At 42.5% G+C, this 25,942-nt stretch overlaps 1 protein-coding gene and 1 long non-coding RNA gene across 3 annotated transcripts in view; one reads left to right on the top strand and one right to left on the bottom strand.

The window, feature by feature from the left end:
* POU6F2 (POU class 6 homeobox 2) overlaps nucleotides 1-25,942 on the top strand; it is a 314,592-nt gene that overhangs the window by 141,105 nt on the left and 147,545 nt on the right. For both annotated transcript variants that reach the window (XM_083577989.1, XM_083577990.1), the window contains exons 3-4: nucleotides 19,238-19,329; nucleotides 23,359-23,587. In XM_083577989.1, coding sequence (XP_083434115.1) covers nucleotides 19,238-19,329; nucleotides 23,359-23,587 — 321 coding nt within the window. The remainder of the gene's footprint in view (nucleotides 1-19,237; nucleotides 19,330-23,358; nucleotides 23,588-25,942) is intronic.
* Nucleotides 1,654-25,677, bottom strand: LOC310745622. The gene is made up of 5 exons (XR_014540238.1): nucleotides 25,619-25,677; nucleotides 24,457-24,531; nucleotides 14,999-15,043; nucleotides 4,363-4,453; nucleotides 1,654-1,843 (listed from the first exon to the last, which is right to left on the bottom strand). It is a non-coding gene; the product is annotated as an uncharacterized lncRNA (long non-coding RNA).

Below are 25,942 nucleotides of genomic sequence, written 5' to 3'. Positions count from 1 at the left end.
ACCAGACAAAGCCCCAGACTGCAGACCGTCACCTCTTCCAAAACAGGTGGAACGCAACCCATCCAGTCTAGGGAACTACCTAGTGCTTCAGTCTTGCCTGGATTTTTCATTTGTAGATTGGTATAAGCGTGTTTGGTGTCTCACTCTCATCAAAAGATTGAGGCAAGCATGTCCAAAGTCCGTTTCGGAGACCTAATCTGGCCTGCTGGTCAATTAAATCCGGCCGCCGTGGCTGTATATGTCCTGGGGTAAAATCCTAAAAATAGCTCAACAACTTGGTCGGCCCTTACGCATGTTCATGTCATCAAATTTGGCCCTCTTTGAAAAAAGGTTTGGCACCCCTAATGCATGATAGGTAGAAAGCGAGGAGCCAAACTGCTTCTACTCAATTTAACCTGGCACAATTTCTTAACTTTCTTAAACCCACCTCTTGAGATTTCACGATCTCCTAATTACCCAACTAGGGACACGGGTGGCGCTGTGGGTTAAAACCACAGACTTGCTGATCAGAAGGTCGGTGGTTCGAATCCCCGCGACGGGGTGAGCTCTCGTTGCTCGGTCCCAGCTCCTGCCAACCTAGCAGTTCGAAAGCATGCAAAAAGTGCAAGTAGATAAATAGGTACCGCTCTGGTAGGAAGGTAAACGGCGTTTCCGTGCACTGCTCTGGTTCGCCAGAAGCTGCTTAGTCATGCTGGCCACATGACCCAGAAGTTGTATGCCAACTCCCTCTCAGCTCTTTGTTTTGTTGATGCCCTTTTTCTGAACTGAAATTTGCAAATAGAATTAATTTAAAAACCAGGGCTGGGGGCAGGAGGCAAACCTCCCTGATCCAGGAAGCCTTCTTATTGATGGCATCTGACATTACTACTAGTAAAGATTACCGTATTTACTTGAATGTAATGCACACCTTTTTTGGCCAAATTATGTCACGAAAATTAGAGTGCCTATTAGATTTGATGGCGCATTAGATTTGCGTAAATATGGTATTTCATCATTATCATTATTACTAATACATGTGTAAAAGGCATTGTGAAAAATTATACAAATATCCGGATTCCTATACTGAAAGAACCAACTAATTGGATGTGTGTTGTATAGGCCTTATCTTGATAACTCCCGTATATGCATACAGTTTAAAGGCTTAGTTTTTTTAATGGCTAAGTTAGAAACTTCTGAAAAAACCTAGTTTATAATCGGAACTGCTGACACAACCTTGCAGTAGAGGTGCTAGGCTGTAATCTGGCAGCACTGTTTTGACAGCAGTTATGGGATAATGCAATACAGGCCTGAAGCACTTTTAGCTAAGTGTATCAACATGAACCTAATTTATTTAAACCTTCATCTAGTCATTCATATTAAAAAGTATCATGCACTCTGATATATCAAGAGAGACATTTTCTCTCCTCCTTGTATATCTCCAGTAGGTATACATGAAATCACACAACAAATAGGCTGTCTATTAAATTGCTGAGGTTGTGATTCCTAAGTCTTCTTTTGCTCATTGCCATTTAATAAACAGTAACATAAGCACAATATATCCTTTGAGTGTTAATATGTAATGAGAACAAACAGAGGACACAAGAAAGGTGGAGAAAAGGTAGATATATAAGCAAGAAAAAGTGAGTTATTGATTTTATTGACTGGTCTGTTAACTTCTGACATTGCAATAAAGCCTTATTTATTTGTATACAGAAGACTCAATTACATAGATACATATCATTTTAACAACTGGGTTATTTACAGGAGAATTGTAGCTTCATAAATAATATAGACATGAATTTCTCAAGCTGGTGTTCATCCATTGTTGCTATTTGGGGAGTTGCCATAGTATTCCACAGATGCTCTTCAGAGGAACGTCAAAAAATATCAATGTTTAAAAATGAGTTTATATATGAGCAAAAGGGGTACTTGTTTAATATACTAACAATATATAGACAACCACACACTAGTTTACAAATTGAGCTTTGCAGTTACTGCATTACTATAATTACAGCACAATCCTATACCTATTTACTCAAAAGTAAGTTCTACTGTGTTCAGTCGGCCTCAAGACCTAGTATTTGTGTCTAAGATTGCTGTCTAAGAGAATGAATTGCAAGTGGCATAGCTTAAAATTCCTTTTAAAACCCAATATTTAAAATATAGGATTCTTCACAGTTATTTATTCACTTTTTTCTTAGATCCCTTTCCTTGACTTCAAGGCAACAGGCAGCATGTCAGTAAGAATTAATTCTATTAACCCAAACTGGTATTGAATATTAATTCAAAATAACCTAACTAAGTACAGCCGTAGAAACACAACACAGAAAATTATAATTCCACTGTAAAAGCAGGGAAGCGGAGGGTAGGGGTATGCTTGGCAGATAAAGAAAGGTCTTAAACACCTGGCCTGAAATATATAACGATGCCGTTCAAATGGATTTTTCCCAAGCAAACTATTCCACAGAGTGGGTGCCATGACAGGACAGACAAAAATAAGTGCTTCTGCACACAGTGTGTAGTTTGCAATGGAATCCATTCATACAGGTTTGAAAGGCTTTGAATGAGGATTAGGCTAACACAGCCCACCGTGGCTACAAACCCAATGTGCTGCCTCCGCTGATGGGGCCAGTAGGCTTCTGAATGCCATTTGATGTAAACTATGGCAGGGAAGAGTCCTGCTTAAGGCCTTCTGCTTGGCCACTGTGAGAACAGGATGATGGACTCGATGAACCACTGCCCTGAGCCAACAGGCCCGTCTTATGTTCTTAACAGAGCCGTCTTTCCCATTGGGTTTACTGGTGCATTGGACCAGGGTGCCGGCCTCTCAGGGGCACCCCCAGCGAGTGGGGGAGCTGCGTGGCTTTGCCGGTGACCTCCCCTTTCCCTCCTGCATGCCCACCAGCTGTGCCAAGTCAACCATATGGCTGGCAGGTATGCAGCTTCCTTCCCAAGCCTCCGTGGGAGGAGAGCAATCCCCGCAGAGCCTTGGGAAAAGGTCAACAACTCTGGGAAACGGGGGGTGGGGCACCGGAAGGATCTTTGCAACACGGCGTCGGATATGCTTAAGACGGCCCTGGCTCTTCAGCAAATCTTTGCCTGCGTTTGAAGCCCTCCAAAAGGCAAAAGAAGCTTCTGATTGTGGGGTGTGGGGACTTGAGTGGGGAAAGGGTTAAATGACTCCTCTCGTGGGTTAAACCACAGAGCCTAGGACTTGCCGATCAGAAGGTCGGCGGTTCGAATCCCCGTGACGGGGTAAGCTCCCGTTGCTCGGTCCCTGCTCCTGCCAACCTAGCAGTTTGAAAGCACGTCAAAGTGCAAGTAGATAAATAGGTACCACTCTGGCGGGAAGGTAAACGGTGTTTCCGTGCACTGCTCTGGTTCACCAGAAGCGGCTTAGTCATGCTGGCCACATGATCCAGAAGCTGTACGCCGGCTCCCTCGGCCAATAAAGCGAGATGAGCGCCGCAACCCCAGAGTCAGTCACGACTGGACCTAACGGTTAGAGGTTCCTTTACCTTTACCTACCCATTTCTATGCTCAGAATGTGCCCTTGTCAAAGGCAGTCCCCCCCAACCCCCCCAGGTCACCAGTGATTCCTAACATGCAGTTCGCCCCTGAGAGTGGGATATGTTCCATGTGACACACAGACAGAAAATGACATTTACTTCTTTCCTCCTATTGATAGCAAATGATGGTTGTTGTTTTTTCTACTCCACATTGTGGTTAGACTATTGGACTAGGACCCGAGAGAGCAGGGTTCAAATCTCCACTTGGCCATGAAACTCACCTTGGGCCAGTGACTTGCCTCTTAGCCTTCCCTACCTCCCTTGCTGTGGGGATTAAGATAGGTCAGATGGTGAACCATATATGCAACTGTGAGCTCCTTGGAGGAAAAGGTGCACTATAAATGCAATAAATAAATCCATTGTAAGATTAAGGGTTCCGTACCCACAATTATTTTAATAAATAGGAAACTGTTATGGCCAATATCCTACTAGCGCAGCCTGCTTTGAAAGGCTGCAGGAGCAGACAGGCTGTTCATAGCAATTGACTGTGGGCAGAGAAGGGGAAAAGGTAAACGGAAGCCACATGATTTGGTGTGAGAACAGGGGAGAACCAGTGCGCCTAATTTTGCCTCTGAAAGATTGGTAGGTATTGAACAGCCTGGCCATTTTCAGTTGCCAGTTGTCAGTCACTTTTGACTCAGTAGGTGACCTGAATTGTTTTGCATACATGCTATCCGCACAGCATGTTATTATGGAAAGGTTTTGCCATAAAGAAGATGTTTGGAGATGATCTTTCAGCATGTCACCAAGTTTTATGCATTATAAAAGCAATCAGACTGAATCAATCTGAGGCTGTAATCCAGTTCACACTTACTTGGGATTAAGTCCTATTGAACTCATACTTATTTCAAGGCAAGTATTTTCATGGGCTGATATGTAAAAATTCCTACATCTTCTTGATTTTCCTGTAGATCAGACAATATATTTTATTACATTTTCTGTTCTTTATGCTGCCTTAAGATCTAATACTTCTGTTCCTCAATTTATTAATTCCAGTTTCCCCAATATTTAAACACAAATTAGCATTTATTTTCTTCATTCAGTACATTTTTTCTTCTTGAATTTAGAATAGACATGTTGTATGGGGGTGCGTGTTGCTTTTCATATTCTCAAACCAGGCATGTGAACTATTTCCCTAGGAACTGCATCAGTATAGCTAAATTGACATGATATGGGAATCCTTTGTCAAGCTCTGTCACAGCCATTTCCTTTGGTGGGTTTTGTATTGCAAACAGAATCACAGGTTAATTTCAGTCAAAAACACACACAATCTTCAGCCACAAATATACCATGAGTTGCTACAGATAGAAGCCAATGCTCTCATTTGAAATAATGACTTGCCCTGCTGAGACATTTCACGAGATCTTTGCTATAGGTATCGTGCTGTTGAGGTCTTGCCGAGGGGGGCTGGGTGTATCAGAATTTTTGCAAACACAAACATTTCACAATGCATGCTATATGCATGTTCATTTGTAGCAGGGTTTTCTATTTTTATTCTTTCTTTTCCGCTTGTAATTTCATCTGATCTTAAAGCCTGGCCTTATGTCTACAGACCAAAACTGCTGTCATCCCCTTAGCTCACTGCTTGGCTCCTACTGTATGCCTCTCTGTGGGGCTACTCTTTTAAGAGTCTCAGCAAAGTCTGAGCAGCTGAACAACCTGTAATGAGACTCTTGATTCAGCCGCCCTGTAGGGCTGCATAAAAACCACAGAGCAGAGTAGGAAATTGTCAAAAACGCTGCTGGAAGCAAGACCAGAATAGTGGACTAAGTACCAAGAGAGAGAGTTTCATAAAGCACTATCTCCTGTCTGCTCTCACAGCTTAACACACTCTGGTGAAAACACAACTCAGTAAGGAAAAGATGCTAATTTTTTCCAGGGTAGAGCCCCTCTTCTGCACTCCTAACCCTTCTACCAATTAAATATTTTGGGTTTTTTTAAGGTTGCTCATTGGCTTCTAAGCTAATATCTTGATTCATGCCTCCTGTGAACAGCTTTGGGGCTTCAGAGCCAAAATCTGAAGTAGCTGAATTGATAATGATTTGGGTCTTAGCAGAATGGATTCCTTATGACTAAGCTCTCCAACTGTCGCCGCCAGTGCCACTTCAAGCATGGACTAGAGTTTTTACCCATGAGTACTTTATTTTATCTGTTGATTTAAGCAAGCCCCGCTCTGCCTTCTGACTCCAAAAGGGCTTGTTGTGGGTTTCCTATCAGATTTCTGGGATTATCAGGGTGGGTTGCCCTTGTGTGGGTCGACCTGAGGCAGTACCTGGATTTGACAAAAATATGGCGTTTAAAATTCAGTTGCTGTGTCTCCATGGGAGCTAATATGGCTCCAGAAGGCTAGGTGATGGTCAAAAAAGATGACTCATCCAGATTTCAGTCCTCTAGCAAGGGGTGGGGGCAGAGTGGGTGGGGGTGTCTCTCTGTGTGTGAAAAGAACAATGCATCACAGATTGAGAAAGTCACAAGGAGCTGAGTTTAAAGCAACTTGGGGGCTAGCTGTCGCCTAAAGAACTGATGTGGGAGCAATGTCATTTGTTTGCTGGGGGGGGGGTTCACGTGTATGTGTAAATAAATGCAAATATTTGAAAATAAATGCAAATAGTCCAGAGAACCCAAACTTAATTAAGTTGTGTGTTCTAGCGGTTGGTTGAATATTATATATATATATATATATATATATATATATATATATATATATATTGCACCTTCCCAGCCACTTGAGTAAAAGGTTGCAGTTTGCTAAAGGAATGGTCATAATTTTGAGGAGGGGAAACGCAATCCTGCTTCATTGCTCTAAGACCGGGGTCAGCAAACTTTTTCAGCAGGGGGCCGGTCCACTGTCCCTCAGACCTTGTGGGGGCCAGACTATATTTTGGAAAGAAAAAAAAAGAACGAGTTCCTATGCCCCACAAATAACCCAGAGGTGTGTTTTAAATAAAAGCACACATTCTACTCATGTAAAAACACGCTGATTCCAGGATCGTCTGTGGGCCGGATTGAGAAGGCGATTGGGCGGGATCCAGTCCCTGGGCCTTAGGTTGCCTTGTTGTTGTTTAGTCGTTTAGTCGTGACCGACTCTTCGTGACCCCATGGACCAGAGCACACCAGGCACTCCTGTCTTCCACTGCCTCCCACAGTTTGGTCAAACTCATGTTGGTAGCTTCAAGAACACCGTCCAACCATCTCATCCTCTGTCGTCCCCTTCTCCTTGTGCCCTCCATCTTTCCCAACATCAGGGTCTTTTCCAGGGAGTCTTGTCTTCTCATGAGGTGGCCAAAGTATTGGAGCCTCAGCTTCAAGATCTGTCCTTCCAGTGAGCACTCAGGGCTGATTTTCTTCAGAATGGATAGGTTTGATCTTCTTGCAGTCCATGGGACTCTCAAGAGTCTCTTCCAGCACCAGAATTCAAAAGCATTAGTTTGCCTACCCCTGCTCTAAGATCAGGGTTCTCAGTGCTGATGCCTGTTTGCCCTGGGAACAGGGTTGCCACCTGTCCTGTATAATAAAGGATTGTCCGTTATTTCAGTGTAAAATCCTATGCCCTGTATTGATTCAATACAGGATGTAGTTTGTATTCTGCTGTTCTCTCTCTCTCTCTCTCCCCCCCCACCTCTCACTTCCTTCCTTTCCATTTTTCTCCTCGCTGCCTCTCCTCATCCCACCCCTAAAGAGGAGCAAACCAGGGCAAGCTTTTCAGGTTGTTGCGTTCAGTTCCCTGAAGCTTTGGCTGGGTGAAGGTGGCCATCTGCAGCCTGGGAGTGCTGGGCCCTGCTCCTCAGAGAACTACAAGTTCTGAGTCTCTAGAAACAAGCGGTTTTGTGTCAGTGTAGCCCAGAAGCCCCACATGATGTTTGAGAGAGGAGTTTGGGGGAGAAGTATCTCCCCACAAGGCTTGCCCTCCCCACTGCCCCCTAATATTATTTTCTCTCCTTCATAAATTTAATATGTGGAACATAGTTCATCCCCACATCAGAATATGCCCCCCTGTTTATTTTTTGCCCTGGCCTGCATGTATCACTGTAAAGTTCTGCACATGTGTGCAAGGGTATGTGAAAGGTCATCCATTTAAGCTCTGGGTAGCAAAGCACAGACAAATTTACAAATTCATGTGTGGGTGCGACAAATTCCAGAGGGGCCATCCGGTTAGGCCACAATAGATTTTAATGGCTTGCTTTGAAGTCATTTCAGCATTGGGGGGGGTGGGGGTTGCCCCCAGCCCCCGCCATCCTGTCCCATATTTTGCCAGAACAAAGGTGGCAACCCTATTTGGAAACCAATTAGGGAGGCTAGAAAGAATCTCAGCATTCCTTGCCTTTTGCAAATTTCTGGAACTTATGGTTCTAGGTAAAGAGTTATGAAAGACTGATTCCAATGTTTTCTGATTGATGAGGCTAAATGGCAGATCAGTAGTTTAGATCTACTAGGTGTATTATTATTTTAAGTAAGAGAAGCTAATCTTGGGAGATGAGCCTGGTCAACATTTGGGATTAGTAAACCCTGCAAGGATTACAGCATGGATTACAACTCTGCTTAAAGGTAAAATCGTTTCTACTTTATAATCAGATGAAAACATATATAAATTAAGTGAAGAACCTCATGAGAAATTGATGGCTAGTGATATTTTTTAAAAGGCAAATAGTAGCAGTTGCTCCAAATAATAGATGTTCTTTTAACATACTCCCCCTTTGGCATTTAGTAAGGATGCAGGAATGGAAAGAAAGGAAGTTTAATTTAGAGCGTCTTCTGCCCTGTTTAGTTAGGGATCAGCTGTCCAACATAAAATAATAATGTGTTCAACTGTCCAACTTCTAATAGGCAACCTTTATCACCACTATATGCAGCAGTGCTAACAGCAAAAGAAATATTGTATGAATTCGTAGAAAATTGATAGAGTCTTTGTGACCTTAATATGATTATATGTGTGCTAATGCATTCAGTAGCAAAGAAACTACAACCCACAATGGGCAGGGTCCAGTTCATAAAAGATGCATGCACCATTAACGGAGGGATCTTTGTGCACCGTTCAGGGGGGTGGGGGTGGCGGGGAGAGGCGGGGGAAGGGGCGTCAGCTTATTATTATTATTATTTTTTAAGATATTTATTGAAGTTTTACAAAAACATAAATTTAAAAAATCATATAAAAAGAAAGAAATACAATAAAAAAACATAGAAAAATACATAAAATAAGAAAAAGAAGAGTAAAAACAAATCCATTTTTGTAACCCTAACTCATTATCTTATTTCCTTGGCCTCCTCACACCTCCCCTTTTTGTATCCCCATTATTTTAAATAAGGAACATGATTTTACCATGATATCTCTTCCCATTTCATGCAGTGACCTTGCTTCTCAGCTCTCATTTAGAGTGTAAAAATACAAGATGCACCAATATGAACATGCGTTTTTATTTTGCAAAACTGTATAAATCAAGATGTGGGGTTGGAAATGTAAATAATAGACTGCTGCGTGGAAATGAGAGAACGAAATAGTAATGAGCAAAGGGGTTGCTGAACACCTAAAAGTGTTAAGTGTGAACGTGACAAAAATGTGTATCACGTAGTTCAAATTGCCAGGAAGCTGGGATTGGCCTCAATGATAAAAGTAGAGGGTCCTGTTTAGTTTCCAGCCAGTAAAGATTGAATCTGGTTTGTTGAATGCTTTATGCATTCAGGGACATTTTAATTTGATAATGTCTAGCATACAGGATCATCCCGAGAATAGCTCTCCTTCGTTTCCCCTGTGCTCAGTATGGATGTATGAATGTAAAGCTTGCATCAGCCTCTAAATAGAAGAGAGATGGAGTGGAGCTGTGTTGTGATGCACATTGCACTGGCATGCTAGGGGGGTGTGTGTGTGTGCAGCCAATGCATGAATTACTATGACCAAGTTTTCCTGGTCCAGGAATGGTCACAGCTGATGTACCAGCAGGTGAAAGGTACTTCTAGTTGCTGAGGCTACCTTGGCCTCCAGTGACAAAGCTGGATCCAGAACCCTCTCAGATAGAGAACGTTCTCCTTTAGGGGTCTGACAAGCACATCCAGAAGTTCTCATACATGGCAACCATTTACCCACAGTGTCTCTCTCTTGCTAGGATTCAACTCAGCTTGTTCTTTCTCATCCATCTCGTCTCTGCGTCCAAGCACTGGTTGGCCTCTCCATTCTCCCTAACATTCAGGTGTTGGGGAGAAATACAGCTGAGTGTCATTAGCCTATTGATGCCAACTTGCTCCAAAACTCTGAATGACCACTCCAAGCAGTTTCATATATAAGCAGCCAGAATAAGTCAAAGCAGCCCGTAGTGGTGGCTATGACTTGATCAAGCAGCTGTAGAGGAGTTTCTTTGCTCAGGAAGAGTGGACAGCAACAAATTTGAGGCTTCAACTGTTGATGTCTAAGTAGCAAATAGGGGACATGGGTGGCGCTGTGGTGTAAACGACTGAGCCTAGGGCTTGCCGATCAGAAGGTCGGCAGTTCGAATCCCCATGACGGGTTGAGCTCCCGTTGCTTGGTCCCTGCTCCTGCCAACCTAGCAGTTCAAAAGCACGTCAAAGTGCAAGTAGATAAATAGGTATTGATAAATGGCGTTTCCGTGTGCTGCTCTGGTTTTGCCAGAAGCAGCTTAGTCATGCTGGCCACACGACCTGGAAAAACTGTCTGTGGACAAATGCCGGCTCCCTTGGCCAGTAAAGCGAGACGAGCGCCGCAACCCCAGAGTCGTTCACGACTGGACTTAACTGTCAGGCGTCCTTTTCCTTTTTAAGTACCAAATAATAGTCACTATTATTGTAGTTTTCATTGTTGGCATCTGTTTCTCTTGAGAGACAATGGAGTGCACCTCTGGCGGTACCCAGTGGACAAGACCCCCTTCTCAGCCTCACTGATGTTGTTAAAGGAAAAGCAGACCGATACATTTGGCACCAGTTAGTCTGCAGGAGTTGCTGGAAGGAGGTATAAAAAGCACCATCCAGACGTTTTAGACTCTAGATTTGTGTAGGGTTTACTTCGCCTTTTCTTCTCCCAAAGATATCCCACAAGGCAGCAGAGTTTTAGAATCAGTTTTCCTTCTCCTATAGAAAACACTTCCCATTTGGCTCATATAGAGAGCACTGCAAGTAAACAAAGAATCATGGCCTTATCTGAATGTTTTGTGGCTCTGGTTTTCATTCTTGGGTGTTTTCACCTATGCTCTCACAGACAGTAATAAATGGCAGAGAATAAATTTTCACCAGGACTGCTGGATGCAATGGAGCTCCCAGCCAGCTTGAAATTCTTGCTTTGCTGCATTTTCTTGGTTCTTAACTCACAATTCTTCTTCTGGCCATTCTTCTGGTTTTCAAGCAAAACCTGTTTCTGGTGCAATTCCTATACGGTGGGTAGCTTAGGAGGAGGGCCTATGAGGCTAAGTGAAGTACAAGTGCATGAGTGAAAGAGATATGGGTGTCGGGAGGATACATCCCTCTTTGATCCTGGAAAGCCAGCATGAATAATCTCATATTGAGGCTGTGTAAAGCCTCATTCATACACATGAAATTGTATGCTGTTTCCCAGGCATTGCTAAACTGGCTTGGAAAAAGAGCTGGACAAATCAGGTGCTGAGTTTCAAACCAGAGTCCCCTTGAATATTGTGCACTGGGAAGTACAGCCATTTAAGGTTATGCCAAATTTCATGCTAAAATACCTCTGTGAAAAGCAGAATGCATGCAGGGTCCCACATATTATTAATTCTGCCTTCATAGCAGCTGTGTCTCTGGTTATAACTGTGAGGTACAAAAAGTATCCAAAGCACATGCTTTAAAAATAAGTTCATTTTTAAAGCTCTTGAATATATTCAAGAATCTTGTTCTGAATCCTAGCCCCAAATTGCTTGTTGAAATTTTATCATGCCTGTTTCTGAGAACAGTTCAAAGTTCTGGTTTTGGCATTAACAACTTGAACATCTGAACCCAGAAGAAGGATTGCCTTCTTCTGTGTAAATCTGGTCATCACATATGCTTAATTTTAGAGATTAGACAGATGGGAAATGGAGGCAAGAACTTCTCATTTATGGTACCTTGTCTTTAAAAGGATATTTATTGAGCATTATCTTAGCCTACTGCTTTTTTGCTGCTGGTGGTTCTGTTTGTTTGGCTTCCTCGCTTATTATTATTATTATTATTATTATTATTATTATTATTGAATTGTAGAATTTTAGAGTTGGAAGGGACTCCAACTCTAGTCCAACCCCTGCAACTAGATCATATATGACAGAATAGATCGTCAATGACATAATAGAAATGTTATTGTTATTGAACTCACTTGGTATAATTGGTAACTTATTTGTTGCATAAACAGCCATCGGTGCGAATCAAGGAAGGATGGGACAAAAATATTTTAAAATTTAAAAAAAATATACAATTGGATCTAGACTTAAAATGACAGTTAACAAAGCCATGCTTCGAGTAATCCCGTTGAAATTGATCCTATATTAAATTATATAAAAACATAACATGTAACAAACAAAAGCATTAACATAATTCTAATAAATTCCATATATAGCATAATTAAAAACACATAAAATGACTTTTAATCTGTCACTGCAGGTTTGGTGAAAAAGATGGGTTTTTACCTGTTGTCTGAAAGAAGAAAAAGTTGGAGTGAGATGTATCTCAGTTGGGGCCGTTCGTTCCACAGAGCCACAAATGTTGGTTATGTGCATCTCATTGTTTACTTCATATGTGGTGGGCATGCCAGATGGCACATGATTATTGGAAACATATATATATATAATTATATATAATTATAATTATATAATTATTATACCCCGCCCATTTGGCTGCGTTTCCCCAGACACTCTGGGCGTCTCCCAACAGAACACTAAAAACAATATAAAACTTCAAACATTAAAAACTTCCCTAAACAGGGCTGCCTTCAGATGTCTTCTAAAAGTTGGATAGTTTATTTCCTTGACATCTAATGGGAGGGCGCTCCACAGGGCAGGCGCCACTACCGAGAAGGCCCTCTGCCTGGTTCCCTGTAACCTCACTTCTTGCAATGAGAGAACCACCAGAAGGCCCTCAGAGCTGGACCTCAGTGTCTGGGCTGAACGATGGGGGTGGAGATGCTCCTTCAGGTCCACTGGGCCAAGGCCGTTTAGGGCTTTAAAGGTCAGCATCAACACTTTGAATTGTGCTCGGAAACGTAATGACCACAATATCAGAAACTTCAAGGTTAGGATAGGGATTAAGACCTTTGCCTTTTTTATTTCATTGGATTATTATTTTTTTAAAAGCAGATGTTCATAAAATCTCTAATTATGAATCTATTAATGTCAGCAAAAATTACGAGGGTTCATAAATGGAATAATCATGACTGTGTGGGTTATTGAGGTGTTTAGATCTCACAGTTAGACAAATTAACCAATGGGTGGGTTACATAGAAGGTGTAACAATAACTAGAAAACTAGAACTGTTTAAAAATGGACACACTTTGTCAATTATTGGAACTAATATTATAGTTAAGGTCTGACAGTAATTTATTTGTATAAGCACTGAAAATGGTGTTCTACATTATTTGCTTTCTTCCAAATAAATGATTTGTTTATATTCTGTTAAACAATAAAATAAGTCATTGCTCAATTCACTGGGGGGGGTGCTTTAGGTTCAGTAAGGAACTAGGTGATTTTTAGCTTTTTTTGCACTGTGCTAAGAAACACAGAGTTAGACAAGGGGCTGATTCACACAACCATGTGCATTGCTTCACTGTTTGACACTTGATGGTTCACAGCTAATGAACCCTGGGTTTAAAGGAAGAAGTCACATGACGGCTCTGCATGCGGGGCTTGATCTTTGATGGCTCAATAACTTTTGAAAGCCATCGCTTGATATCTCAGTGATCAAGCGAGGAAGGAAAATGTGCTGCCCTCCAAATGCTGTTGACTACAATTCCAATCTTGGGACGCGGGTGGCGCTGTGGGTTAAACCACAGAGCCTAGGACTTGCTGATCAGAAGGTCGGTGGTTCGAATCCCCGCAACTGGGTGGGCTCCCATTGCTCGGTCCCTGCTCCTGCCAACCTAGCAGTTCGAAACCACATCAAAGTGCAAGTAGATAAATAGGTACCCCTCCGGCGGGAAGGTAAACGGCATTTCCGTGCGCTGCTCTGGTTTGCCAGAAGTGGCTTAGTCATGCTGGCCACATGACCCGGAAGCTGTACACCAGCTCCCTTGGCCAATAAAGCGAGATGAGCGCCGCAACTCCAGAGTCGGCCACGACTGGACCTAATGGTCAGTGGTCCCTTTACCTTTACTTACAATTCCAATCAGCCTGAGCCAGCACGGCCAATTGTAGGTGTTGTAGTAGTGCATAACATCTGAAGGGCGCCATGTAGGTTGTCCCTGAACTAGTACGTGTGGACCGGCCCATTACTTTTAGACAGATTGAGGAAGGTGTTTGAGAAGTGAATAGTGGGCTAATTTTTTATAGCTCATGCATTACTTTCATTACAGGAGAAAACAGGAATGCTGCCAAGGCTACACCAAGGCCAGTTGATGTAAATAATCAGAATAATGCTGTCATCTTTCATGGGCATAAGTCCTGAAGAATCAATTTTCTCAGTGATTATATGTGAATGTGGTAGTTAACATCTGAATAGCCTTTTGCTAACATCTTTCTTTCTCCCCAAGGAAGGATTTGCCTAATTATGTGTTTACTGTATTTCATGTGATGATCACCAGTTTGAAATTGGCAACTTCCATCATATTTTAACTGACAGAGGTGCGGCCTTTTAAACATGTGCCTATAGCACCTATCAGTGGAGAAGAACACGACAAGCTCATCAGATGATAATTAATATGTGAATTGACTTGTTTGTGAATCACATTTGAAGGACCTTCATGAAGGAGCAGACATGTTTTCTGTTGCAGGGCTAGAACCAATGCATGAAGGATGATACAGTCGAATCCTGCCCTGTAGTTCCTGCACTGAGCCTTGAGGTGGATAGATTGCCTTCAATGTCTGTCCCAGATCTATGACTCTATACTAGACAATCCAAAAGGGTCAGTTTGGGTCTCTTTCATGAAACAAAGCTCACCTGGTTGTTGCAATTATTTCACTGAAAACCTCTCGTTGTACAAACTGATCCTTAGGGTGAAAGCAGCAGAGAATTAAGACGGAGAATAGTGTCATTACATGAGCAGTGAGGAGTGACACCTGCCTCCAATACTACTCGTGGCTTCTTTTAAAGGTTTAAGATGATGTGGAGAGAATTTGGCTATGCAGTGTTTAAACACAAGAAGTTCGGACTGTCAGTTTTGTTGCTTGGCAATGAACAAACAGGTATAAAAGGAGAATTCCTGGATACCAAGATCCAGGTTTGGGGCAAGTACTGGTTGGCGAGAGAACCCCAGCAGAGATTTAAAATAATAAAATGTGCAGCAAAGTAAAGCGTGGAAATATAGGCTATTAGACCTTTAAAATATGCCCTTGCAAGTTCCAAAGTAGTCTTCTCTTCCCCTAGCATAGAAAAAGACCACACATTTGGTAAGTTAAAAATGGTTTACTTACAAAATCTCCAAAGGTCAAGTTCATGAGCTTTTCCATATTTTAGTCAGAAAACACAGGCAGTAAAACTTGGCTTCATTGCAGGGGTGAAAGTTTCTAAATTATTGGTATAAGAACACTTGAAAGCGCCATGTAGTCTGAGCTTAGAGCAGCCATCTCAGACCTCTTTACACGCTGAGCTTTTCAGGTAGACTGAGGTACAACAATAAGCTTGATTACCTATTTTCTCCCAAGGTGAGGGGGAGTGACCTAGGTAAGCCTGGCAGGACAGCTTACTCTATGGCTTTAACCCCTTCATGCATTAATTAGACTTAAGCATGTTGGTTATATGAGACTGGTGATCCCACAAATCAAACTTACATATGGTGGGGCTTCCTGGTGGGATTCCATGTCTCCCCCCGCCCCGCACCCCCATACATATTCTGTGTACAGTGGTACCTCAGGTTAAGTACTTAATTCGTTCCGGAGGTCCGTACTTAACCTGAAACTGTTCTTAACCTGAAGCACCACTTTAGCTAATGGGGCCTCCTGGTGCTGCCGCGTCGTCGGAGCACGATTTCTGTTCTCATCCTGAAGCAAAGTTCTTAACCTGAAGCACTATTTCTGGGTTAGTGGAGTCTGTAACCTGAAGTGTATGTAACCCGAGGTACCACTGTATGGGCAAAGATTGTCTGAAGAGGACTCTACTGAGAACATGGCAGAAGCAAAAAAGGGAATTGTATGACTTGCAATTCATTTTCTTAGCCGCTGAACCACATCAGCATGCACTTTGACAGACATAACCTGAGCAATTTGGATATGAATTTGTTGAAATTGCCACAACATATGTAAGCCATATAAAGAGGTTGCATGTATTAGTATTTCTACTTTGTGTTACTTTTTTCCCCTAAGTGGCAAATACCAATAAGACTATGCCTTTTTCCTCTATTAAGCTATTGCCCTTAATCCTGGGTGGAACTTTGGCTTGATCTGTTTGTTCTTTGGTGACTGTGTGCTCCCCTTCTCCTGAACGGAAATGTACAATTGCACTGGTTTTATTTTAAAATTAATGTTCTGATGACTGTATGTCCTAAAACAAATGTAATAGCCAGCTTCTGGAGTTCATATACATTTAAAAACTTCTTTTTTAACGAGAGGAAGAACATTAAATGTGATATCAATGTTGGTACTGTTCATTTTATAGAAACATCAACATGCTTTTATTATTAACCTGTTCTAAATCAATGTAAGAATTTCAATACAACACTTGTAAGAATTCCCAAACCAATGTGCCTCTCTGACTTCCTTTTGTTTTTTTTTAAATTACAAATTAATAAGATTCCCAGGTTTCTGCCTAATGATTCTCTGCATTTATTGCTTAATCCCCATATAAAATATTGTTAAGATTGACACATTGCTATAGAGATAGAAGTCAATTGAATAATATGTAGCAGTCTATTTTATTTGTACCTTAATGTGGTGATGTATTTCTTTCACATTTACATTATTTATAAGTCTGTCCCCTTGGAGAATATATAGAAGAATTTGTTTTAAATGAGCAGATAATACCTTCTTTAAAATTTATAAGTATGGCAGAATCAGATCCCTTTTTTTTCCTTCACAGACCATGGCGTGGCAATAAAATAGTTCTGAATTGCCTTGCACTTGCTATTCATAGGACAAACGTGGGGTGGGATGAGAGGATCTTATTAAGGTTGAGTTAGAATTCCATTTCTATAGCCATCAGTAAAACCACAGAAAACAAAATCTACACCAAACTGTCTGGCAGAAATCCTAAATATTGTTGCTGGAATACACAGGCACCTGTGTTGCTGTCGCTTCTTTGCCATATGCATTCATGCATCCTGCCCCAGAAACAATAAACAGGCCGGCTCCTGCTTCATTGATTTATTATTATTTTTTATTTGCTACTAATAGCCATTCACCTGCAGAAATAATGCACACACCCCTACCTACTTATTGAGGCATAAGAAGTTGGAAGCAGGCTTTTGTGCATGTAATCTCTAAGTGGATATTGAACTGCATCGACAGATGGGTACATATTCCTACCCCAATTTAGCTGCTAGAGGAAGTATGGCTCTCGTCAGATTGATTGGCAATAGCACTCCTAGGTGTTGAGGTGGAGGGTACTCAGCTGATCAGCACTATGGCCAGGTACAACGGGCTGAGGCCCAGCTTCTAGCTTGCATAGACCTTCTTTCAGGAACTTGGTGGCATGCAGGTAACTATTTCATACTCTCCAAGTGTCCCGATTGGCATGCAGGCTGGGGACGCGGGTGGTGCTGTGGTTTAAACCACTGTGCCGTTTGGACTTGCCAATCAGAAGGTCAGCGGTTCGAATCAGCGCAACGGGGTGAGCTCCCGTTGCTCAGTCCCGGCTCCTGCCAACTAGCAGTTTGAAAGCACGTCAAAGTGCAAGTAGATAAATAGGTATCGATAAATGGCATTTCCGTGTGCTGCTCTGGTTTTGCCAGAAGCAGCTTAGTCATGCTGGCCACATGACCTGGAAAAACTGTGGACAAATGCCGGCTCTGTCAGCCAGTAAAGTGAGTTGAGCGCCGCAACCCCAGAGTCGTTCGCGACTGGACTTAACTGTCAGGGCTCCTTTACCTTTTAGGCATACAGGCTGGGAATGATAGGAGTTGTAGTCCAAAGCATTTGGAGGGCGGGTTTAGGAACTGGGGCAGTCTGTTCCAGAGCAAGGATTTGGTTCCACGTCTCTTAGAAGCAGGGCCGGCCCACCCAGGAGGCAAGGTGAGGCAACTGCCTCGGGTGCCAGTTTCCACGAGGCAGCAGATCTGGCCTCCCAGGAATGCATCGTCTGCTGTTTCTGCTGGGGTGCCCGTGGCTGTGACTGTGCACTCCTTGAAGGCAATGCCGCCTCTAAAATGGTACACCTGCCCACCACAATTCGGAGCAGACCCTCTTTCCCCCTCCCAAGACCTTTGATTCCATTGGGTTGATTCAGTGTCGTCACCCCCGCCATTTTCCCTGATGTAGATCATTACTCACCCCTTCTTCTCTGGTGGCAGGGAAGGGGGGTGTCAGTGCTATTTTGTGGCTTGCCTCAGGTGCCCCAATGTCTTGGGCTGGCCCTCCTTAAAACTATTCTGCAATCTGTGCAGAACATGCTAGTCAGTTGAGGTGGCATGGCAATGTATCCTGCTGCCAGAGAAGTACCGTATTTTTTGCTCTATAAGACTCACTTTTTCCCTCCTAAAAAGTAAGGGGAAATGTGTGTGCGTCTTATGGAGCAAATGCAGGCTGCAAAGCTATCCCAGAAGCCAGAACAGCAAGAGGGATTGCTGCTTTCACTGCGTAGCGATCCCTCTTTCTGTTCTGGCTTCTGAGATTCAGAATACTTTTTTTCTTGTTTTCCTCCTCCAAAAACTAGGTGCATCTTGTGGTCTGGTGCGTCTTATAGAGCGAAAAATACAGTAACTTAATTGAAACGCTTCCCCCAAATGAATGGTACATTGCATGTAGTAAGAAAGTGTAATCTAGCCCTCTATCTGTTATACTCCTCTATTGTCTAGATATTGGGGCATTTATATGGAGGAGCATTCAAACAATTTTAAAAAGACCCTTTACCTCTAGTCTCTTGTTCTGTGAAATTTGTAGAGCCTAGGCTGACTCTTAGTCCCAAACCCTGGCTCTTCATCTGTGCAAAGTCCAATTGCCTTGGATCCACTAGTTTGCACCGCGATATTTTACGGATATTTTACTCTTTCACAGAGATAAACAGTAGAAGTCACTTTACTTTGGCCCAGTTAATTCTTGCTCTATGAAATTAGGATAGCTGTTGCTCACTTTAGCATTAAAAAAAAAGGCTCTTTCCCCTGCAGAGAGCTTGTGCGATTTTTTTTTTTATGTAAATGGATGTATAATGCAGTCCACATTAGCTGTGTTGATGATGGCTTCAGTTTCACTGCTGTCAGATTTCCGTATCTCCCTCCGAGTGAGTAGGCTGGCCTGAATGAATGTTAGCATAATTTATGCAGCTGATAAGTGATTTGAGCGCTTGAGTTATTGATAAACCGCTTTAGCATATCATTTTCAGCTTGATGCTATGTGACATCACAGCAAAATGTAATGTGCTAGTCCCCAGGCTAGATATTAAGGTAGAGCTTTTTCTTTGAATTCCAGGAGCCAGAGGAAACACAGCACTGTCTGATACAAGCACATCTGATCAGCACCAACCCAGTCAGTCCCATCCAGCGTTCCCTGTCGGGCCCCAGGTCAGTTTCTATCATTGACTCGAAATAAAATTTGCTTTTCTGAAAGCAAATATTAACAATCAGCTAACTGGATAAAGTAGAATTATTTGGCTGCATGCTGTTGTTTGAAATGTATGCTTAGCAATTAACATTTTTAAAATGTGTGTGTATGTGCATGTGTGAGAGAGTTTGTTCATCTCATTTTTTAAAAAAGATAGAAATCTATGTACAGTTTTCAAGCCAAATTTCAGATTTGGACTAGGGATTTTTGCTCCTTAATTTAAGTTACTGGAGCCTCACATCAGTCTTCTGCTTTAAATACAGCCTGAGTTGATGTGAAACTGCTAAATGGACTTTTAATGTAAGTTTGATTCAACAGTTTGGGTTTGACAGTTGTGTGTGTTGTGCACAGACTTTGTTTCAAATTACATTTATCCTAGTTGGGAGCCAACAAGTATTTATGTGGATTGTGCTGTAATGCTAAGTAAAAATTTGAAGGGTTTCTGTTTACAAAGTGACTGAGCCAGGCTGCTAGGGAAGAGCTGGCAGACATTCTGGCCCCCAGTTTCTGAGCATATCTCCACAGGAGAATTAAATTGGCTGGTGCCATTTGAACTGCCACAAGTTCCTCCTAAGAATCCTTCGAGCTTTAGTCTGACAAAGCTGCTGAGAATTTGTGTTTGCTTTGGCAGCACTTGTATTAAAAATTGAGCTATGCAGCAATTTTAGCATGACCCCTGCACAAAGATTACATGCAGATTCATGAAGCTTTACATATTTGGGGAGGGTCTTTGCCTCAGTGGTACAGCACAAACTGTGCCTCCAAAAGGTCCCATGTTCAATGCTTGGCATTGTTGATTTATTTTTTACAAAAACCATCAAGTTGCATGTGATGCTCGAGACCTCTGTCTATGACCTGGAAGGGCCAAAGCCAGTCAGAGTAGCACCCCCAGAACTATAGTCGGCAGCTTTTGCAGATCTGCCCACTGGGGGATGCCAGCTCAAAAGAGTTGTTTGGCTTTGTTTCTTAGGAAATGTTCAGTGATTGGGTTTAATCGAGCTGTCCTTTCAAGAGCAACCAATACTTATATTCTAGATGGTGTAGCTCAGAGCACAGGTGGGGTCCATATTACCGAACCTGGTCTAGTATATGCTATGGATGTGAATCTGGAAAGAATTTAGAGGAAATCAACAAATCAGCGTTTGTGAGTGTAAAGGAGCAGAGTATATTTTTCCTAAAGAGAGACTGAGAGCAGCAAAGAGGAACACACTTCCTCTGATCTCTGAACAGATCTGCTTACTCATGAGAAGGGACAGCCTGTAGAGCAGCCCTCACTGCCAGAAATCAGATCTATATTATTTTTATTTCTTAAATTTGTATGCCACCCTTCATCTGCAGATCTCAGGGCTCTTCACAGTATTAAAGTATATGTGGAGCAACAACTCCATGTGGGTTATAGATCCTGAGTTATGGGTTATGGGTCCTGAGCTTTTTCGGGGGGTACAAATTTAGTTATATTTTGTCTACGCAACAACCGTCGGTCCATCCAGATGTCCTTTTTGTTGTGCTTTGGCGATGATTTGTATTGGGACAGTTATATATGATCTCACTTTTAGTACTGTTTGCACCTGTAAATGTTTAGGAGCGGACATACTTCTTTGTTTCCAATAAATACGAGTTCTGTAATTTCCTGCTGAAATCCTGTAACTGTTTATGCCACAGATGTTCCAATTTATTTTCTGGGCCACTTCTGTTGCACAGCAGTGCAGAAGCGGCCCTCTTAAGTAGCCATAATGTGCTCATATTGGGGAAGCAACTAATAAAGTGGAATGATGTTCAGTACAAATCCTCTACTAATGTACTATTATTGCACTATTACTGTTGCAGAATACCTCTGCAAAAAGCAAACACAAAGAACAGCCCTGGATTTACATTTTAATTGCTTTGTTCTTTTGAAAACCACCTTGAGAATATGATTGAAGGAATGTTAGTATAAAAAACCAGGCCAACAAACTTATTTTTGGTTGTTAGGTCAAGTTGGGTTTACTGGTATGCTGGATGTGTCTAAACTGCTTTGGGAAGCATTTTGTTTGAAAAGTGATTTACAAATCTTAAACAAAGGCTTTAATTATCACCAAATTTGGCAAATAGCTACTGCATTTTAAAATATCATTGGATACCTACAGTAAGTGTTTTCGTCAGGGGTTTGGAACCTCTCTGGCCTGCGGGGCAAACCTAGACCACCAGGGGCCCCCATTTGGCCAATGACCACATGGAGTACGAAATATTTACTTGGAAGCCTGTTTGCGCATTAAAGTTGTAGTGCATCAACACCTTCTCTAGAAAGCTTTACCTGAGAAAGCTCTCAGGCACTGATTTTTTCCTTTCATAAATTATTATATAAACTCGCTGCAAATTTATCAGATAAATTGAAATTGATTGTTCATATTACTTTTAGTTGATTAATCAGCGAAACTTGCATATGGGTAAAAACAATGTTTCTGATACCAGAAGCATTTTTTCCTTTGTTTTTAGATGGCACATAAATTTCTTGTGGGAGGCATCGTCTTAGAAGAGGCACTCCTCCCAATGTAATGGAAAAGAGAGAAAGCCTCTTTTGAGAAGGCACTTGCCAGCTATATTTTTTAATCCCAGTGAAAAAGAATGTCTGTATCTATAGCTGTATCCATATCATCTGTATCTATATCTGCTGGCTGATTGGGACACCTTTTCAGTCAATTAAAAGTGTTTTTAACTAGTTAATCTAAATCAGGCATGTCCAACAGGTAGATTGTGATCTACCGGTAGATCGCAGAGGTGTCCCAGGTATGAAGTTTAGTGATCGCCATTGGCCAACCCTCCCCTAAAAAAACCTCAACAACTTCTGGCAATGACAATGGGTAGATCACAGCCGGTCTACTGTGAGTAGATCACAGTCTCTTGGGAGTTGGACGTGCCTGATCTAAATGATCCAGCATTTCTAAATGCTGCTGGCCCCACGCCCTGTGATTGTAGTCAGTAATCTAAAACAAATCACAGGTCACAGGCTCTGGGTCAGTTTGCACAACATGGTGTCCACCAGAGCTTTTAGACTACAAAGCGTGTTCTCCTTCATGGAGAGCACGTGTTGCGGTGGGGGCTAGCAAGACACCCACTGTTGCTGGGCGGGATAGGAATTTGGCCACTGTTAACATGTGCTTTCTGTTGCTGGGGAGATTTGAATGTTGCCATTTCGTGATTGACAGCCATAGCCTTTAAATATCCTGCGCGCAGCGTTGAGCTTTCTCTTTTTGCTGCGCGCATTGGATCACCAGCCCACCCTCCCTAGTTTGTTCGCATTGACCTTACTATGCCTGTCATGGGGTCATCTGCTTTTGGGGCCCGGTAGGAATTTGTCCATTTGGCTGATTGGCTGGTGCCATTTGGTTTTTGCCTACTGCGTAGCAAATCGTCACAACTTGTAATGTTGCGGTTAGGCATTGGTTTAGAGAATGATTGGTAGAGGGGCATGGATTGGCTGTGCCTGCCCCTCCACAATGCTGCTGCAAGGGTTTTCCATTAAAGGAACCCAGGGGCTTGCCATGCTTTTGTCCGAACACCTGTCAAGGGGCTAGGGCCACGCAAGAGCCCCTGGGAGCATTTGGGGAGAGGTGAGGCATGATGCCCAGTCCCGTCTCTCTCCCCAAAATGTTTTTCCTTTCTGACTTTCGTCAGTCTGTCCCCATGCAGGGTCAGATAGTCGCAACCAATGCCTAAGCAACCACTCATATTGTTTGTAATTTTAATAAAGTTGTCGCCAAAATTATGCCAAAAACCTTAAACTAAAATCAAGTGTCAGTTGTGTTTTATTGGGGTGGCTTGGGGACCTTGACACGCAACTCCTGTCATATCTGAAGATTGGCTGCGCTGGCTGAGGCTGATGGGAGTTGTCCAACAACATCAGAAGGGCACCAGGTTGGAGGAGGCTGCTCTAGTGAAACCACTGCAGCCTTGCTGTTATGCCTTTCTTTTGTAATATGTTAAAATATGATAATTATGTCTCCTTTCAGCCACTACTGACGGCGCAGCAGCTAGCCTCAGCTGTCGCAGGGGTGATGCCAGGAGGCACGCCAGCACTGAATCAACCTATCCTTATTCCTTTCAACATGGCGGGTCAGTTGGGGGGCCAGCAAGGACTGGTCTTGACTTTGCCTACCGCTAATCTCACCAACATCCAAGGGCTGGTGGCCGCAGCTGCAGCAGGAGGCATCATGACTTTGCCGTTGCAAAATCTACAAGGTAAATCGCATTGGAAATTCCATTTCCTTTTTCTGGGTTGTTGTTTTTTCATTGTTTCATTTTATATTGTATATAAAACAAAGTGAACAATCTTAACAACAGAAGGCAATTAAAATATGAAAAACAAAGCTATAAAATAGGCATGTAGACTGAGTACAGTAGATTTGGTTTAAGGTTCTTAAATGGAAGAGCTTGTAACAAGAGATGTTTAGAAAGTCTGATTTCAGTGTCTACCCAGTGTTAATTTGGTCCCCCATTGATTATAGGGTGCAGAGTAGTTTTTATTTTGTTGTAGTTTTGTTTTTATTTTGATTATATATTTTGGGGTTTTGTGTTCTGGTTTTGTTCTGTGAGCTGCCCTGAGACCTCTGGGTATAGGGCGGAATATAAATTTATATATATATATATATATATATATATATATATATATATATGGTATACCTCATCATCAGATTGAGCTCTGTAGAACAAAAGGATTAATTTAGTCTACCTTTTTTTTTTTAGGGACAGAATAAAATCCACTACTGTAAATTGCCATTTATTCAAAAAATTATCAGAAAGAAGGATTTGTAAAGTTTGAAATAAAAATAGAAAACTTGCTAGAAACAACATTTGAATTGTAGCTGTTCTCCTCAAAATTGAGAGATTTTTGTTTTTTTGCATGTTTTTAAGTATGTTTCTAATTTCCGTGTAATTGGATTATAATTCATTTAAAATAAATTTGCATATAAATGCAAACATATGAATTTTTAAATATTCAATTATTTTGGCACATATTGTAATTTTAGACATAAAATAAATTAATTTTTCAGTTTTAGGTCGTAATTTTTTTAAGAGGAATTCAGATTTACAGTAGTTGACTGGGATACCTGACAGAGACATTGGAAATTCATTTCGTTGGTCGGTTTTGACACACCAAACTTTTGCAAATACAAAAACAGTATCTGGAATGCAAAAAGGAAATTCATTACTTCCATTCCTTTGGGCCACTGAAACTCTAGCAGCACAAGTTATAGCTCAAGTTTAGTTCAGAAAAGACATATTGGTTAAGACCAGTTGAGTATTAGCATTCCTAATTATGTTGGTGTGCTTTATGTGTTTTGGGTGGAAAATTCCTGACCTCGAAGAGGGGTTTTTGTGACCTTAATATGCAAGAACCAGCTCAGCTCATAGGCAGGCTGAGGCGGCTGCCTCAGGTGGCAGCAGCTCCTTGGGTGCCCCACCTGCCCTGCCACCTCCCACGTCAATGCAGAAGCAGTACTGGTGTCAGTGCCGATTTCGGCAAAATCTTGCTCCAATCAGGCAGGGCAAGGCGGCAAAACGGGCCGCAGTGCTTACGCTGCACCTCCATGGTTACATCCACACCACGGGAGTCTGGAGCAGAGACCATCCTCTCCGTTCCACGTCCCTGTCAGTGCCATGCCAGGTGCAGAACATTTCCTTCCCTCCGCTCTTGCAGTTGAAATGTGTTGTGTCAGATGGCAGGGGTGGTTGCTCACGAGTAACCAGGCAGGACTCCAACCTGTCTTTTACAGGTTTTATTTGGTGCAAAAACTGTTTACAGTGCGGAACCCCAAAGTTCATGTCTGCCTCAATCGCTAGCAGAATCCGGGAGTGGCTTTTTCTGGTTTTGTCCCCAACATAAGAACTTTGTCACCCCCAGCCTTTTTCTTCCTTCTTTGTGCTTTACCCCTCTGCGCAAGGTGGGCAACGGAAGAGGCGTGCTTCCCTCCTGGCCGGCTTGACCAGGAGCGCTGCTGGGGTTCCCAGTAGCATCCCCTGATCCCTTTCCCTCTTCCCCACTGGAGGCGTGGCTTTCCCCACCACACGAAGAGGGACTGCTTCGCAAGACTTTCGGAGGATCCCTGTATCTCAACGGCCCCTCTACCTCCTTTCCCTGTTCCGATGGCAGTTCCTTGACAGTGTTGCCTCTCTGTTTCTGGATCATATTTGCCCACCCCCCACTGTGCATACACAAGAGGGTAAGCTATTAGGGTCATTCCACGTCAAATGACCCTAATACAGTCGTACCTCGTTTTGAGTCCACCCCGTTTAGGGTCCATTTCGTTGAACGTCCGCAGCAAACCCGGAAGTACCAGAATGGGTTACTTCCAGGTTTGCCGCATGCACAGAAGCGCTAAATCGCACTTTGCGCATGCGCAGAGTGGCGCTTTGTCGAGCGTCCATTTCATTGAGCGTCTGGGGCTCCAGACTTTACTTGACCATGCTCTCACGGTTCAGATTTTCTTCAAAAATATTTTATGTGTAGATACCCATGAGATAACCTCAAATTCATTTTCAAAGATTTTTTTGGTCCAAAATTGGGCGCAGAAGAAATTTTCAAAAAAATTGATT

The sequence above is a fragment of the Podarcis filfolensis genome (assembly GCF_964270895.1).
Source record: "Podarcis filfolensis genome assembly, chromosome: 12".
Lineage (NCBI taxonomy): Eukaryota > Metazoa > Chordata > Lepidosauria > Squamata > Lacertidae > Podarcis > Podarcis filfolensis.
This window is presented reverse-complemented; position numbering and strand designations above follow the sequence as displayed.